The sequence below is a fragment of the Macrobrachium rosenbergii genome, chromosome 44 (genome assembly GCF_040412425.1).
Source record: "Macrobrachium rosenbergii isolate ZJJX-2024 chromosome 44, ASM4041242v1, whole genome shotgun sequence".
In the NCBI taxonomy this organism is placed as follows: Eukaryota; Metazoa; Arthropoda; class Malacostraca; order Decapoda; family Palaemonidae; genus Macrobrachium; species Macrobrachium rosenbergii.
The window spans coordinates 1,532,060-1,550,503 of record NC_089784.1 but is presented as its reverse complement, the minus strand read 5'-3'; the positions used below and the strand labels follow the sequence as shown (position 1 = coordinate 1,550,503).

Genomic DNA, 18,444 nt, shown 5'->3' with positions numbered 1-18,444 from the left:
TAGCAGGAACACCCTCAATGCCTGGCCACTAGTAAATTAGACTACAGCGGGAAATGAACTTAAGATCAACAGTTAAACCAAAGGCCAGTCGTTGCGACAGATCGCCAGGACCAGATATCACTCGTTCAGACGACAGTCACCCCCAACTCCTTCTAATTCAACGACGTTTACTGTAAAGAGCCGCCCGAAAAACGTGTGGGTGAAGGTCAGTGGTACAATACATGAATCGTACTCTACAAACCGACATTGTTCAACTTGGCCGCGGGAATCGGTGTCAGCGCGCTTCATGATGACTTTGTTCGGCATCTGGTCGCATTCCTGATATAGAGTTGTCTCGCTGGGTACGCTCAGTTGCTCTACATTTGAGTAACATCTGCTACATGGCTGGTATTCTTTTCGGTGGGCAACACTGAATCTGTTCAGTACTCGGATGGGTTACCTGGTGCAATAGATATCAGTAGGCCGTTAACTGGAAAAGAATTGTGGGACATAGCTTTTGGTGCTTCTAGTCATAGATGAAGGATTTATATCCAAATGTACATACATCCATGCGTGTATATATACCGTATGCATATATATATATATATATATATATATATATATATATATATATATATATATATATATAATACATACATACATACATACATACATACATATACATACATACATACATGTATGTATGTATATGAAATTATTAGATTAATCAGATCTCGGGCGACAGAAAATGAATTATAAATATTCCCTTATTTGTACGAGAGTAGTTGAGTGACTGGGATTTTAATAGAATATATTTCCCTTTGAAAGGTTCAAAGTTTAATTTACGATTATGCACGTTTTGGAGTGCGATTAATATTTCAGAATCAGTCAGCTGATTCCTCATATCCGTTACAACTACGCAGTCGTCGCAACGGAGTGGCCGCTTTATCACCACGAATGATTCGTATGCTTTTCTAAATTTCATTCTCTTAGCCGAAAATCAGGAAAGAGGACCATCTGGAAAAAATGCTGGTTTTTTTAGGGGGGGCTGAAAGAGAAATGTGAAAATGTCCTTCGTCTTGCTGAAAAGTTGGATAAAAGTCCCGTCTTCTGGTCTCAAAAAAGGCGAAAAAAAAAAAAGGTTCGTTTTATGGTTGGGGAAAGGGGGCCAATCGCCCGGGCAACGAAATGCTCTCATCTAGCCCAGTCTCAAATTATATACGAAAAACAACCTGGGAGGAATAAGTGAGCAGTTTGACCACGCAGGAACCGATTTCTTTGGGACGAATAATTACTAGATTTTACAAGTTTTAATCTATTACTCCAGATATTGTTTCTGTTCTGAAGGGCGCAGACATCAGCCAGCTCTGTGAGAAGTGAGATTTTTTTTATTTGTATCGTTACGCTATTTACCGAAATAATTATATTAGCTAATTTCTGTTTTCAAAAGTGAATGCACCAGGTCAAGTCGTGTAAGACCTACTATTTTTAGTGATTTACAGGAATAAAACGTTTAGTAATCATAATAATAATATATAATGATAACTTCATAAATACATGTAATTGCCAGTTGCCTTATTTTTGTTTATATATCAATAAATTCATGTCTTGTCTTTGTTAATTGCGTACAAAACGAAAAAATGGGTATTATTTGATACACAGAAAATAGATAATTTCTTCGAGCAGCAAAATCAGTAATCATGTAGCTGTAGAAAAATAATCACCAAATATAATGCAAGTTGTGCACTGAAGCCTCTTGACAGGAGAAAGCCCTTTGTTTTAGTTTTCTGTAAAATAAAACTATTGTGCCGCCTTTGTCTGTCAGTCCGCATTTTTGCTGTCCGCACTTTTTCTGTCCGCCCTCATATCTTAAAAACTGCTGAGGAGAAAGGGTTGCAAATTGGTATGTTGATCATCCACCCACCAATCTCCAAACGTACCGAATTGCATCCCTCTAGCAACAGTAGTTTTTATTTTATTTGAAGTTAAAGTTAGCAACGATATAGGACAGGCCACCACCGTTCCGTGGTTAAAGTTTCATGGGCCGTGGCTCATACAGCATTATACCGAGACCAGCGAAAGATAGATCTGTTTTCTGTGGCCTTGATTATACGCTGTGCAGAAAACTCGATTGCGCCGAAGAAAACTCGGCGGATTTTTTGCTTGTTTTGTCTTTTAACGGAAATTTAGTGAGTTCATTCGTTACAGGGTGAAGCGGTTAAGTTTGATTTTTTATTTTACTTTATTTATCTATAATTTTCTAATAAAAAAATTTACTGAAAATCCTAAAATCGTTATGCAAAATAATAATAATAATAATAATAATAATAATAATAATAATGGTTGTTGTTATTTTATTATCATTATTACTATTGTAATAATAATAATAATAATAATAATAATAATAATAATAATAATAATAATAATAAAGTCCATTGCCAGGCGACAAATACAAAATAAATAATTTATATTCATGACTGATAAATTGGGTTGAAAATACGGTCGGTGTATATGAGTAATTTTCGATGAAACGCTTAGGATATTTGGCTGAATGTGATGATGTGCTTTGGATATGTCGAGACAATGCAAGCGAATAAGTTAGCCAGAAAGGATAAAATCAGGTAATGTCATGGGTGAGAACGCTAAATTAGTTGTGTGTGTGTGTGTGGGAGGGGGGGTCAAGAAAGTGCAAGTGTGACACTGCTGAAGAAGTGTTAGAGGAAAAGGGGCATAATAAACAGAAAGGTCGATAGTATATGTGAATAATGAAGGGGAAAGGTATAGATTTTGTAAAGGCAAAAGGTTTGAGCGGCCTTATACTCAAGGATTTGTCATCACAGGATATATATCTGACTCACCAGTTAATTTGTAAATTGGCTTGACACCACTGTCTCTTTCCCAGCTACCAAGCTTTAGTTCATATGATGCAATAACAACAAAAATAGCAACTACAATAATAAAAATAATAATAATAGAATAATCCAGTGATTTATATAATAAGCTCCAAAATACTCACTCCCTTAGAAACAGTTCCTTAATGAGGTGAAAGAAAGAAGGATTTTTGGAGGAAAAGGTTGCCTGGGGTACCTCACAGCCGAGTAGCTGCTAAGAGTCGTGGAGATCCACGTGACTTTGCTATGCTGGAGAAGGTCCAATGGCAGAGTACCAGAAATTCTCGGACGCTAATGCTAGTTAAGCGCGCAAGGAATATGAATGCAACTGGTCTTAAACAACAATATTTTCTTTCCAAAAGCAAAGATACTATACAGTGATCTGGTCTAAACGTTAGCATAGATGAGACAAACTTGTAATTTAAGGTGGTTTGGATGCGTAGAGAGAATGGAATCTCAGTTACTGCCATGAAATTATTTAGGTTAATAGCAGCCCCTGTTAAACTCAGGGTTAGGGAACATGACGCAAGGTGAATTTCCATGCACTGTTTTTACGATGACTGCAGGCCTGCTTTTTAATTAAGCTAGTTATATTATTCTATGAATAAGTAAGAAGAAAGAGTTCCACTCGCTTTTGTCAGTTTAACAGAGTGTAACGCCATGTTAAAACGACATAAATCGCAGTTTTATTTTCCAGTAATTTTTAAACAAAAATTTATACTGGTAATGATGCTTGTAAACATCACTGTTTGTGAAAATTTGCATTTCTTTATTGATCTTCTGTCTTTTTCGTGCAAGGTAATTTTGGTCGAGCTCGTTAAATTTCAGGTATGTCCCATGTGAGGTTACCATTTTTAATAATAATAATAATAATAATAATAATAATAATAATAATAATAAATAATAATAATAATAATAATAATGCAATAAAGAGTGATATCCACAAGGAATGTTTTCCCTGGCAGCTGAGCATGCTCCCCAAATTTATTTCTGAAGTTTGATTTCACTGAATTTCAGGCCTCTACCAGAATAGCAGCAGCAATAACCTAATAGTGTCGTTGCTTTTATTGGTCCTGAGGCATTCTTCATGGGAAGTTTTTGCGAGTAAAGCCCAGCATTAAAACGGGACAGAATCGTCCACCTTACCTCGTCGTAGTATACAATAGTGCCCCAATTGTTAAGAACGACTTGGCACCAGTATCAAGGGCAGTCAAGGCTCAATCGTAAGTAGACGGGTCTCTCTCTGCCTTCCTGTTCTAGAAACTGCTCTTGGAGGTGTGTGCGTCTGAGATATGTGTGTGTGTGTGTGTGTGTATATATATATATGTATATATATATATATATATATATATATATATATAATATATATATATATATATATATGATGTACACTACGAACATTATCATCAGTATGCAGTTAAGCAAATCACCTAATTTAATGCAATTTTTTTTTTGCTAATTAGAGAGAGAGAGAGAGAGAGAGAGAGAGAGAGAGAGAGAGAGAGAGAGAGAGAGAGAGAGAGAGAGAGAGATAAATGTTAGTCAATTTGCTTTTGCAAAATGATATTATCGCAATTAATTACGTCATTAACTGTAAAAACAAGATACTTGAAATTCCATTTTGTAACAGCTAAAAAAAATCTTAATAAAAACTGATGGAGAGAGAGAGAGAGAGAGAGAGAGAGAGAGAGAGAGAGAGAGAGAGAGAGAGAGAGAGAGAGAGAGAGCATAAAATAACCTAAGGAAATAGTTCTCAGACCTTCCACCAAACCTGGCTTAGCATTTACGATTGTACAAAAATGATAAACTTTTAACCCCAGCGAAGGAACATGACCAAGTAGAAATGACCTGTTTTTCGATTTTTCTTTCTTTTTAGGACAACTTACAACATGGGCCGTAAAAAAAAAAAATACTCTAAAATGGGTTGATTTGAAAGTATATAAGATGTCTAGGAGATATATAAAATAATAATTTAGAAAAAAGCAAAATAATTTATTAAATTCTTATAGTATTTACTAGTCTAGGAGATATATAAAATAATAATTTAGAAAAGAGCAAAATAATTGATTAGATTGTTATAGTATTTACTATCATATCAGCTGTGTTTTTGTCCTTTCCACATATGCGAATTGTATTCTGTGGAATGTTTGTTACCTATGATGGCTGCATTTTCGGAATCATGATAATCCATAATTTTTTATTTTCGAGGATTAGTGATAGGCTACCATCGGAAGAATTTGGTATTTTTTTGTACTATTATATTTAAGAATTTACACAAGCGGGATGTGTCTGTCTCTTTCAGTAGTAATGATAATAAAAACCTAAATTAGAACTCACCTCCCCAATCTCAACAGTTATGTATGCAGACACATTTTAATGAATGAAAATATAACTAAACAGTTCCAACGGACTTTACTTCTCGTGGTGTGCAAGCAAATCTAGTAGCGTCAGCAGAATCGAACAATTTAGATTATCTACCTCCTAACCTAAAGACCTTCTTGGCCCACATACCCAAGCTCGATCTTCCCCCTTCAGATGACTCGATTATTTTCAGCGGCAAGGCAATGCACTTTTATATGCGCAAATACATTTACACCATAAAAAACATTTACGGGTGAGATTCCAGATTCTTCATGTTTCTGCACCAAGAGCCTTAAGTGTTCAGTTGAATGGGATTGATTTCTGAAATCAGGAGTGTATTTCTGACCAAATCACAGTAACCTAACGTGGTGGTTTAGACCAAGTCATCCCTAGAGGGTACTGTAGCTTTAGATGAAGTCTTTGGCTTACTGCTTTACCAATAATGGCAGCGACATATATTTGTAGTTCATAGATTAGTGAGAAATCTAAAACCAGGAACATAAAACTCAGTAGACGTCACGCACCACTTATTTCCGCCTTCATTTGTTCCTCGTTTATAAATCTATCATATCTTAATTGTATTGTCATCTAGAATTTGATCTAAAGTTTCAGAGCACATTTTCCTGTCTATTTTACATTCTATGCTGAGTTAGCAGTTGATATATATCTCCAAAAAAATCTGTTAAGGAAAAGTTTCTTTCTTAAGAGATAATCTCATTTTCAGCGAAAGTTTTATTTTACCTCCTCGGCCATGCATCTTCGGGCACAGGAACTGCTTTATCTCGGCAGAATAAAAGAGGTGGATAGTTATTATCCATCGTTAAAACTTCAGTAAGCTTGGTAAGATTTATACTTAACGCATATAAATCTTGTTCGGTCACCTGACTTTAACTGAAGTTTTAGAGAGGCGGCATTGCTCCTAAAAATCACATTGATTCAGTGTTTAGTTTTCTGTAAAAGAAAACTATTGTGCCGGCTTTGTCCGTCCGTCCACCCTCACATCTTAAAAACTGCTGAGGCTAGAGGGCTGCAAATTGGTATGATGATCATCCACTCTCCAATCACCCAACATACCAAATCGCAGCCGTCTAGCCTCAGTAGTTTTTAATTTATTTAAGGTTAAAGTTAGCCATAATCGTGCATCTGGCAACGATATAGGACAGGCCACCACATGGCCGTGATTAAAGATTCATGAGCCGCGAGTCATACAGCATTATACCGAGACCACCGAAAGATAGATCTATTTTCGGTGATCTTGATTATACGCTGTACAGAAAACTCGACTGCGCTGAAGCAACTTCGGCGCATTTTTTACTTGTTCTTTCTCGTTCCTCGCCTGCTCTTTGTCACAATGACCATATTGATATACATACATATGTATATATATATATATATATATATATATATATATATATATATATATATATATATGCGTGTACATATATACATAATGTACACACACATATATATATCTATATATACGCATATATTTGGAATCACCATAACATGTGATGAATATGCGCAGAACTACCTCAGCGGAAAATGAAACAATATTTATGATTTTTCGAAACATCTGCAAGTTTGTTTGTAATATCACTCTAGCTTACTTATTGTAAATTTCTACCACTAAGTATCAGTCTTCCTGAAGACATCTTAGAAATCTAGAGGGGAAAAACCAGTCAGGATTTATACCCACACACACTAGCGCTTAGTCACTGTACTTTCCTCGTTTCCCAACAAGGCGACAGTTCGACTCCCACTGATGACGAGGCACAATCATTACTCATAATTTCCCTTTGATGCAAGTTATTCATTCATATATATATATATATATATATATATATATATATATATATATATATATATATATTGTGTGTGTGTGTGTGTGTGTGTGTGTGTATATATTACAAGCTACCTTCCTCGCTTGCGTTATAAACTTTGGCAGGCCACTTCTGACGCAATTTGTTAAAACTCCTTTGCCAATGAAGAGTTTTCCCACGAGGCAATAGCCTCTTTGCCTGCGACAAATTTAATATCCCGTCCGAGACGAAACCTCGTTGTTTGTTTGCGCGGGGAAGAGGAGGATCAAAATCCGACATTACCTACCATCTCAGCCCCGGCGTGAATTTCTTCCTCATTGCCACCGATCGGGGCAATTCAGGGCAACTTATTTAGGGAGGGTTTGCTCATTGAGGGTATAGGAGCAGCACCCTCGTTGTAAAGCACAGGAAAGCTGGTTTCATTCTGAAGTTCTCTTTTAGTCTTCGAGGTCGTCTAGCGTAGGGCAGATCTCAAAATCCTGCCAATGATATTTTGTTGTTTTAACTTGTGCAAAACTGATTCAGTTGGTGGGCCCTAGCACACAGGAAAAAGTTTGTCTTGTGATTTTTTTTTTTTTTTTTTTTTACAAGAATAATCTTATTTTTTTGTCTTTTACATTTTTTTTTACAACAAGGAATAAGTTCGTGTCCTTATTTTTTTGTGCTTGTTTTAAATATTTATTTTTTTTTTTAGCCACAGCATTAATCCATATTTTATGACAGCATTCAGCACTCTCTCCGTTGCAATACAAATGTGACTGATGCTGAAATAAGCACCAAAAACATTTATAATTGTGATATTTAAAAAAAAATATATATATATATATATATATATATATATATATATATATATATATATATATATATATATATATATATATATATATTGTGTGTGCGTGAAATAAAATTCATGACCCTATGCGACACATTTCCGAAATTTATAAAGCACTGTTCTCCAGTTGTTTTTCTCCGCAGTTGTCAATTCATAACCAGATCTTGTTATGGTCACATACAACGAAACATTTATAAAAAAAGAATATTATGACATTACCCCCTGCATATATTTACGACATGAATGATCCTAAGAATGCTAAATTAACGTTGATAAGAATCTTCAGAACTATATATCAGGAACGAATGTTATATATAAACTTGAATAAAAGTACGAGCCTATAGTCCTTAAAGGATTATACTTTATTTTTACAATTTATGCCGAATCTACAAGGTAGTCGCGAAATTTTGAAGTTTTTTTTTTTAGTTTAAAACAGCCACGTCTTCTATAAACACCAAATGAACGATGACAAAACGCTTTGATAAATAAATTCAAATTCGTGAGGTCACAGGAAGAAATTGTTTCTCCACCTAACAAAGTTTCATGCCAAGAAACGGGTCTCTTGCCGGGAAACTGGTCTTTACAACTGACACAATTTCACGTCAAGAAATTTGCTCTTACGCCTGACAGCTTCGTGTTCGGAAGTTTTCCCTTTACCCACCGGCTATTGCAGTTTCATATAAGAAAAATGGTTTTTAAGTTTTTCAGCACTAAATACAAACAAAATTCACTCCTTTGAGGTACACGTTTCAAAACTGATTTTGCCTCTGACGCCAGTTTATTATCAGGAAATAGGTTTCAGAAAACTGGTCTTTAGACCAGTTCAGGTTCTCATCAGAAAAATCTGGTTTTGACGTTAAACGCAGCTTCGAGGCAGAAAGTCTGTTTTAACCACTGACACAGGCTGATGTCGGAAAAACTTGCATTAAGCCTGATGTCGGACAACTGCTCTTTGCAGTCTTGTCTTAAGAAAAAGCTGCTTGATCTTGAAAACTTTTTTGCCAAGACAATGGTTTTTTACACTTTACTGAGTTGCACGTCAGGATGTTGGTTTTTGCACCCGATGCGGGTCCTTAAGAGAAAGGTCGAAACCCTACTATAACCGTATTGTAAAATCAACTTGAACTTACCAGCTTTTTTAACAGACGAAAGGGCCTCAGCTAACAGCTTCTGGTTCACCCCGCACAAGTTGGCCATCTGCTTTTCGCATTTTTTATGACAGTTGGTCCCGCAAACTGTAGAAGAAATAAGGGAATTCTCTGTACTCAAATTGGAAAATAGTCATTTCACTGTTCAGGTTAGTTTTATTGAAACACCTAATTCAAGCCATCCTTGTGTGTGTTTGTGTAGTATAGGAATACACACACACACACACATACACACACACACACATACATATATTTATGGGTTCGAATCCGGTCAGGTTAGATGTAATTATCATATATAATTCCCTTCCTGTTTAAGTTATTACCAAAGTAAAGAGAATACGATATCAATGGGGAAAAGTGTAAAACACGAGCGCACGCACTTGCATACACACACACATATATAAATACATACATATACATAAATATGTTTGTGTGCATTTGTACGTGTATTCAATATACAGGACGACGGGCGGCCGCCAACCCAATAACCTTCTCTGGCCCAAACGTAATAAAAACAAGAAAAAGGATGGACAGAGAAGTGGAACGAGAGAGAGAGAGAGAGAGAGAGAGAGAGAGAGAGAGAGAGAGAGAGAGAGAGAGAGAGAGAGAAGGTGGGGGGGGGGCAGATTTCTTATCAGAAGCTTTTTATGAAGTTCTTGTTGAAGTTCTGTAAGTTGGGCCACGCTGATGGAAGCGTAATTGGCCTTGAAGAGTGTGAGGTCGATATCGCCAACCAGCGCTCAGAAAAGGACACGTAAGAGCGGAAGAAAGCAATAAAAGGAAAGAGAATAAAGAGATAGGAAGGAATGTCATTTAAGAAAAGGGTAGTCCCTTCCGTTAAAGCCTCTGGTAAACAATTTTATAACCTCTTGGGTTTTGTCAGAAGTTATGAATATAATTAATAATAATAATGATAATTGTTTGCCTCGTGCAAATAATCAGTGTCGTGCACTTTTCTAAAAACGGGGTTTCCACTGACGTTAGGTTTTCCTTACTGAACAATAATAATAATAAGAGGAAGAAGAAGAAGAATTACCTACATGTACGTCTATACAACACCAAGAGTTATTTATTATCTTAAGAGTGTTTTTGGGGGTGAGGCAGGGAGAATATTCTTACACGGGTAGAAGTGATCCAACTTACTTCAAGCTTTAAAATTGAAAACAGAAATAAAATATCCTGCATAGTTGTACAAAATTACAAGACATGTGATTGAATCGACTTCTTTCTGTAGGAAATGGAACTAATAGATTGCGGCGATTCGTGTTTGCTTTTGAACACGCGCAAACGTTATATGTGAAAGTCTGACATGGAGAGAGAGAGAGAGAGAGAGAGAGAGAGAGAGAGAGAGAGAGAGCAAGATATGTACTAAAGCAAAAATAAAAACTTTATTATAGCTCGAGAAAGAGAAAGAAGCGGAAAAGTTGAATGAGTCCATCCTCTACAAGGAAAATCACTTACAAGGAAAAACGAGTAAAGAAGAGAGAGAGAGAGAGAGAGAGAGAGAGAGAGAGAGAGAGACAAGAGAGAGAGAGTTAGATAATGAATAAATGGGAATGACACTGAAATGAAATTATAATATAATAGTTAGATAATGAATAAATGGGAATGTTTTATATATAAAATATGAAATATATATATATATATATATATATATATATATATATATATATATATATATATATATATATATATATATATATATATATATATATGCGTTTGGAAATTTCCCATACGTTCTGGATACTAATGTTTCCACAAAACAGTTTCAGGGCCATTAGAAACAATATTTGAAGTGTCCACCTGTATATATGTTTCATAATGCAATGAGATAAAATATATTTCCTATTCTCTGTGTTTTACAGGTTATATTTCATAGATATATGTACGTACGTATGTTTACCAAGAGAGAGAGAGAGAGAGAGAGAGAGAGAGAGAGAGAGAGAGAGAGAGAGAGAGAGAGAGAGAGAGAAGGTTCTCAAAGCCACCGGTTTTACCTTTCATTACTTTTGGCAGGATTAATTACATGTGGTCAGGGAGAGTTAGTCGACACCAAAGAGCACTTAAACCCTCTATCTGGAGCGTTTGTTATTGCCTTTGGCTTCTAACTTCTGCTTCGCTCTCGAACTTCTTTATTCCCTATTTTCTTTGACCCTGTTCGCTTTTCTTTTGATTGTGGGTCGTTCCATTCTTTTCTTTCCACCTCGGCCCTTTTTAGAAAGTTCGCGTTAATTTTTGGGCAATTGTCTTTATTTTTATTTTTGGGTAATTGTCTCTGTTAATATTTGTTTTTACAATTTTAATATTTTTCCTATTTCACGCACACATATACTATATATATATGTGTGTGTATATATATATATATATATATATATATGTATATGTATATGTATGTATATATATATATATATATATATATATATATATATATATATATATATATAATATATATATATATATATATATATATATATATATATATATATATATATATATATAATATATATATTCTAAGGAGGTCCCCATCCAAGTGCTGACCAGACCAATCAGTGTACGGATATGTGGTGCGAATCCACCTCATCCACCCACTTTTTCTCCCCCAGCATTCACGCAGACCGCAAACCAAAAAAAAAATACAAAAGCGAGAAGGGAAAAATAAAATCAAAAAGAAAAGCTAAACACACGGGGGATAACTACAAATAAAAAGTCAAAAACTTGTACCTGAAACATCCAGGATCAAAGGAAAGGCTGAACGAAAACCGCACCGCCACAGAGAGAGAAAATATTTCCTTCAGAACTTTTGCAGATTTTTAATGTTTAGGAAATTTCTCGTCTCTGGAATGTTCGGGCGATTTCTGTGTTTTGTCAAGAGGGTCCAGGGAATCCTTTGCCCGTCTTCGGTCGCGTCTCTTTCGATTCCTCCAGCGCAACAAGAATTCTCTCTCTCTCTCCTTGAATCTTTCTCTCTCTCTCTCTCTCTTCTCTCTCTTTGAATCTTTTCTCTCTCCCTCTTTCTCTCCTTGAATCTTTCTCTCTCCCTCTTTCTCTCCTTGAATCTTTCTCTCTCCCTCTTTCTCTCCTTGAATCTCTCTCTCTCCCATTATTCTCTCTCTCTCTCTCTCTCTCTCTCTCTCTCCGGTTAGGTATATGTGGTGAGGTCATCGTGCAGTAAGAGTTACGATGACGTTTCCGAGTATTTACTGGGAATATTTTTTTTAATTCATTGATTTCAGTGGAGAATTTGTAGCTCCCCATTACTCTCTCTCTCTCTCTCTCTCTCTCTCTCTCTCTCTCTCTCTCTCTCTCTCTCTCTCATATTTATTCTTTTGAGGAAATTCACTTCACTACTTAGACTTTTTTATATTTTCCTCTTTCTCTCTCCCTCCGCAATAAATGCGAGAAGACTTGTGAAAAACAAGCTGTCAATCTGCTTTCAGCGATATTGCACTTGCCCCATGGTTGGGATTCTTTCACACTATGCCATGCATTACGGTTGTAATAACAATTTATCTACTTCATAACATTTACAGTTTTATAAATATATATTTCTTAATTTGTACAAGTTTCTTCACTTTCGTCTCGATGATTGGCTTTTATTTTTTTTTGAGATATCTTACTACCCACTCTGGTATTGTTAGTACCTCACTTTTTCTTGAACTGTTTTGTTCTCATTTTCGGTTATTATTTTCTTTAATATAAAATATACCGTTAGAACTTTCTAAGAAAAACACACACACACACATTATATATATATATATATATATATATATATATATATATATATATACATAATATATATATATATATATCGAATTTTTATCACATCACCATGACATTTTATATTGCAACATTAAACTACAAATATGTTTTAATATCCAATTCGCGCTAATTCGGGAATATCACCGAAATTATAAGTGATAAATGGATTGGTACCCAAGTGACTCGAACACCAGACAGTACCCTCCAACGACTTCCATTCGACGTTCAAAACCGTTGGAGGGTATTGTAGAGTGTTCGAGTTGAACGAAATCGTGGTTTCTAACTTAACAGTAGCATGCTATATTTAGAGGTTAATTAAAACCTATTCTGTTATCTATAAATTAGAGTACAACAGTACAAGTAAAAGTAGATGATACACACATATATATGTATGTATGTATTCATGTGCATGTGTGTATGTTCCAGCAAAACTCTGAAACGCATTGAGCAATTTCAACCAATCTTGGTGTACACATAACTTACTGTCTGGAAAAGAATACTGTGGCAGTAAGACATCACTAGCACCAAAGGGCTACAAAGGGGGTGGGGGCGGGAAGGACTTCCTTGAAACAGGGCTGGTTCTGCCGCAGACTTAGTAACGAAATAAACTCTATGGGTTTATCATATCTCATTTCAGTATACATATGACTTTCTGTCTGGATAAGAATACTATGGGAGGTAAGACATCACTGGCACCATAGGGGGTGGGAAGGGGGTGATATGTAAAAATAACAGAAAACATTAGATATTAGTGTGTAATCCATATTTTTTGAGGTTGCTGAGGTGAATAGTGACACTCCTGATGCCCTTAAATTCCAAGTTCAGCTCCGATAGGAAGGGGGAGGGTGAGAAGGGGTGAAAAATAAAATGACAAAAATGTTGGCATTGTAAACTGTAATTGAAGCAATCGGTTGTCATTCAGAGTTTTATATATATATATATATATATATATATATATATATATATATATATATATATATATAATACTACTGTAAAATTGAAAATCGTTCTTTTACTAAATTTGCTTGGTAATTTTTACCATATGATTAAAAACATGCTTTGATTTTTTTTAATCCTACCAGATAACTTCTCTTGTTATAGGATTGATTTATGACTGCTAATGCTGGCGTCACATCAACTAGGTTATTGCCGTCTACTATTATAGGGAGGTTATTAGACTTCTAAATACTTTAATTTGCTGGCTTTACCCACTAATTTATGCTTTACTAGAAAAGGTTATTTGATCAGCCTCTAAATATATTATATTATTGTTCAGTTGAAAAGCCCGCTATCATTTGCAGATCACATTTGGTGACATACGGCATAATAAAAGAAGGTTACGAGGCCACCCCCAAGCACAGTACATCACCGTAATGTAGAAAATCAGACTTTTCTAGCAGATCGAGGTAAAGGGCTGACTTCCATATGCATTACTTTTAAGCTGAAACTCATGTTTTCATTTGCTGATTTTCCTCGATAACTTCTTTTAAAGAATGAAGGCAGTAACACAGGAAGAATCTGACAGTCGCACTAATATTTCCCCAGATCATTCTGCCTGTGTCTTAAAACAGCATTTATGTTTCTCTTCCTGCTTGCTCAGTCGTCGTTTCTGAGGGTTTAGGCTGAGGAGATATCAGAGAGAGACAGTAGAAATCGGACAAAAGGATAAATTGATGGAGAAAGCAGTAAGAGAGACACATTAACGTAGAGAGAGAGAGAGAGAGAGAGAGAGAGAGAGAGAGAGAGAGAGAGAGCAGAAACTTCATAAAGGTTCATCAAACTGACACGCTGGCGGACAGACAAATAATACGCACACACACAGATACGACAAAATGAAAATTTCATAAAGGGTGTCTGCGAACGCTAAATCTTTTCGGTCAAAGATTTAATCACAGGAGGTCTTTGATCCGGTTTTGAATTCGCAGCTTTCTTTTTCTTCATCCCCTTTCACTCCTTTCAGAATCGAGAGACGTATCACCCCTTTAGATGCTATTAATAACACCAATGGTTATTATCAGCAAGATCGCAAGTGTTTTGTGTTATATTTGCTTTCCTCTTGGGGTCTTATATTTAAGACCCCACAGCATCTTTCTAACAGTTCAAACTACAATATATTTACAGTATATATATATGAAATTTTTTTTGATGGCGCGGTGGTAACGCCCACCTGGAGTCGCTGAGTGGGTCCATGTCAAGGGATCGCGTCCCGGTGGTACTTATTCATTTATCACTTATATAAATTCCCCCTCGGTGATAATTCTCCATCGGAGATACTCTCGAGGTAGCGTGAATTTGATATTTGATATGTAGCTTCATGATTATATATATATATATATATATATATATATATATATATATATATATATATATATATATATATATATATATATATATATATATATATATATATATATATATATATATATATATATATATATATATATATATATATATTATATATCTGTGGAGCATCACTATATTGTGATCGAAAATGATGAGTAAAAAAGCCACGATAATATAATTGATAAATTGTATTTTTGTATATCTTTGTATCTTAAAAATACAATTTATCAATTATATTATTGTGGTTTATATATATATATATATATATATATATATATATATATATATATATATATATATATATATATATATATATATATATTTCTTTTACTCTAAAAATTAATATCCGATAGTTAGCACGATTCACAAAAGGCTAACTGTAAAGAATGAATGCGTACTATCTGAAAATTAAATTAATTATATTTTCTTCTTAATGCTGGAGAAATTTGATTTAAGAATCCCATGAGAGAATCTTTCATAATCGATAAAATGAAATATCCATATATCTATTATTGTTGGACATTTCTATAGGAGAACTTGTAGTTTAAGGCTAATAACGACAAAAAATAATTTATGCTACGTAGCAAAACGTTAAGACAAGAACAAATCAACAAGTATTAAATTCTACCGTCAACCTTCCACGTTAAAACGTTCCAGCAGAGATATTTGTGTCGTCATAATCGCCTCTTACCTGCAGTTAGATAATCTGTTGAAAAATTTACACTTGACATTAATCATTTTGCTATATATATGGACATTATATCTATATCTATATATATATATATATATATATATATATATATATATATATATATATATATATATAATATATATTCTTATTCATTAAAGACTATTTAGATCAGCTTGAAGTTTCGACAATGGACATAGGAACCTCAAGTACCAGCCACCTGCCCTCACTCGTAAACGGTCGTCCAAGGACATATCAGACTTGATAATGGTTAACTAAATGTTGTACTTTAGTTGATATTATTAACCATGCTGGCAATGTACATATTTACTTATGATGGTCATGAGTTAAAAAAAAAAACTAATACTACTTTAAGGAGCAATACACAACTGTTTTATTTATTTATTTATTTTTTTATTTACTTCGAAACTCCTATTTGTTCATTCAATTTTTTTATTTTTAATTTCATTTTAAGGTATTTTCATTACCATTTTCCCAGAATTCTGCTGTTCGGAATTTCTTCCATTTTACATTTGGATATTATATCTATAGCAACTTGCCAGCGAGCTAATGACGTCGTTGGCTCGTCCTAATAATAATAATAATAATAATAATAATAATAATAATAATAATAATAATAATAATAATAATTTTTGTTTTTTCACGCATTAAAGAGAGATATCACGTCAAGTTAAGTGAGGCAGGAAAGACGTCAGAAGTGAAAAAAAAAAATGATAAGAAAAGTCATTCCTTTTTCCAAGAACCTTCGTTGCGTCCTATCTCGCCTCTTGACTGCGGAAAAAGGATACAAAAGAAATAAGTAGACAAATAGATAGACAGATAGTAGAGAGATAAATAATGAGAGAGAGAGAGAGAGAGAAAGCTAAAAGAGAAACACTAGAGAGAGAGGGGGAGAGAGAGATACAGCCATGCCACTTAATATCTGGCAAAAGATACTCTCTCAATTTTGATATCAACCAAAGCTAGAGGATCAAGTTATAAGAATCTCCTCAGGTTTTAGTTTCTCCTACAGGTTGCCATGGCGACCCGCTTCTCTTTCACTCTCGCATCAAGGACGCTGCGACTTACAAAACATTCTCGCACTAAAAACTTTATTTATCTGTCCCACCACATAAATAAATATACAGTATATATATATATATATATATATATATATATATATATATATATATATATATATATTATGAACTTATTATATATTAATAGATTACTGTATACAATTTTTAAAACAATAGTCTAAAAATCAGAAAGTGAAACGAATGAAGAAATATATAACTCCTTCTAAGTGTGTGTAATGTATATATTGTATTGTTTCTCCCTTTGAGAAATTATATAGACAGAGGGAGCTTATCCTCTTTGCCTTCCCTTCATTAATACCCCTTTTTAGTAGCAAAAGTTGGCAATAAATGGACAGAGATCGGCGTTTTTATGGTTAACTGTTTTTAAGTGCTGGCGGCCATATTGAAATGTTTTTGATTGCCATATTGTTTCTGGCCCTTTGATTTTTGAAATTATTTCTCAAATGAGGAAGGTTGATAACGAGATGTATTGCAGCATCCCTTCAGTTGTAGTGTCTAGCTGAATTTTTATGGGTAGCCAGAAAAACTTTTGGTTGGCAACTTTTGAAGCCAAATGGGCATGGGCAACTTTTGAAGCCGTTTTTATGGTTCATTGAAGCCAGAATGTTTTGATGCCAGAATGGGTGCTTTTGGCCAGAATAGGAAACTTTTTGTTCTGGCATGGGCCTTTTGAAGCCAGGAAACTTTTGATGCCGGCATGGGCAACATTTGAAGCCAGAATTGGAAACTTTTTTGATGTTTAGCAGAATAGAAACTTTTAGTTCATTTTGAAGCCAAATAGGGAAACTTTTGATGCCGGCATGGGCAACATTTGAGCCAGAGGAAACTTTGATGCCAGAATGGGCAACTTTTGCCAGCTGTTGATGAAAAGAAGTCAGAATAGAAACTTTTGATGCCAGAACGGGCAACTTTTGAAGCCAGAATAGAAACTTTTGATGCCAGAATGGGCAGCTTTGCCAGAATAGGAAACTTTTGGTTTGATGCCAGAATGGGCATGGGCAACTTTTGAAGCCAGAATAGGAAACTTTTGGTGCCGGCATGGGCAACTTTTGAAGCCAGAATAGGAAACTTTTGATGCCAGAATGGGCAACTTTTGAAGCCAGAATAGGAAACTTTTGGTGCCGGCATGGGCAACTTTTGAAGCCAGAATAGGAAACTTTTGGTGCCGGCATGGGCAACTTTTGAAGCCAGAATAGGAAACTTTTGGTGCTGGCATGGGACCAGAATAGGAAACTTTGGTGCCGGCAAGCAGAACGGTTTGACTGGGACCAAGGGAAATTGGAAGCAGAATGGTTTCAAAGGTGTAACAGGAAGAAACTCTCGCAGTCGCACTAAGAAACAATTGTTAGGAAAGGGTGAAAAGTAAGATGGAAGGAAGAGTATAAACAGAGGTAAAGTAAAAGGAATGAAAGGGTTTGCAGCATGGGGTGCATTGATGGACTGCCCCCCCCTACCGGATATCAGTCATATTTAGTAGTATTGTATTAAACATCTGATAAGCAGTAGCAGTGGAAGGTAGCAGT

General features: G+C 35.0%; 1 protein-coding gene across 1 annotated transcript in view; it reads right to left on the bottom strand.

The window, feature by feature from the left end:
* LOC136829256 (uncharacterized) overlaps positions 1-18,444 on the bottom strand; it is a 96,143-nt gene that overhangs the window by 42,325 nt on the left and 35,374 nt on the right. Inside the window, 1 exon segment of the mRNA XM_067087600.1 lies at positions 9,014-9,118. Coding sequence (XP_066943701.1) covers positions 9,014-9,118 — 105 coding nt within the window.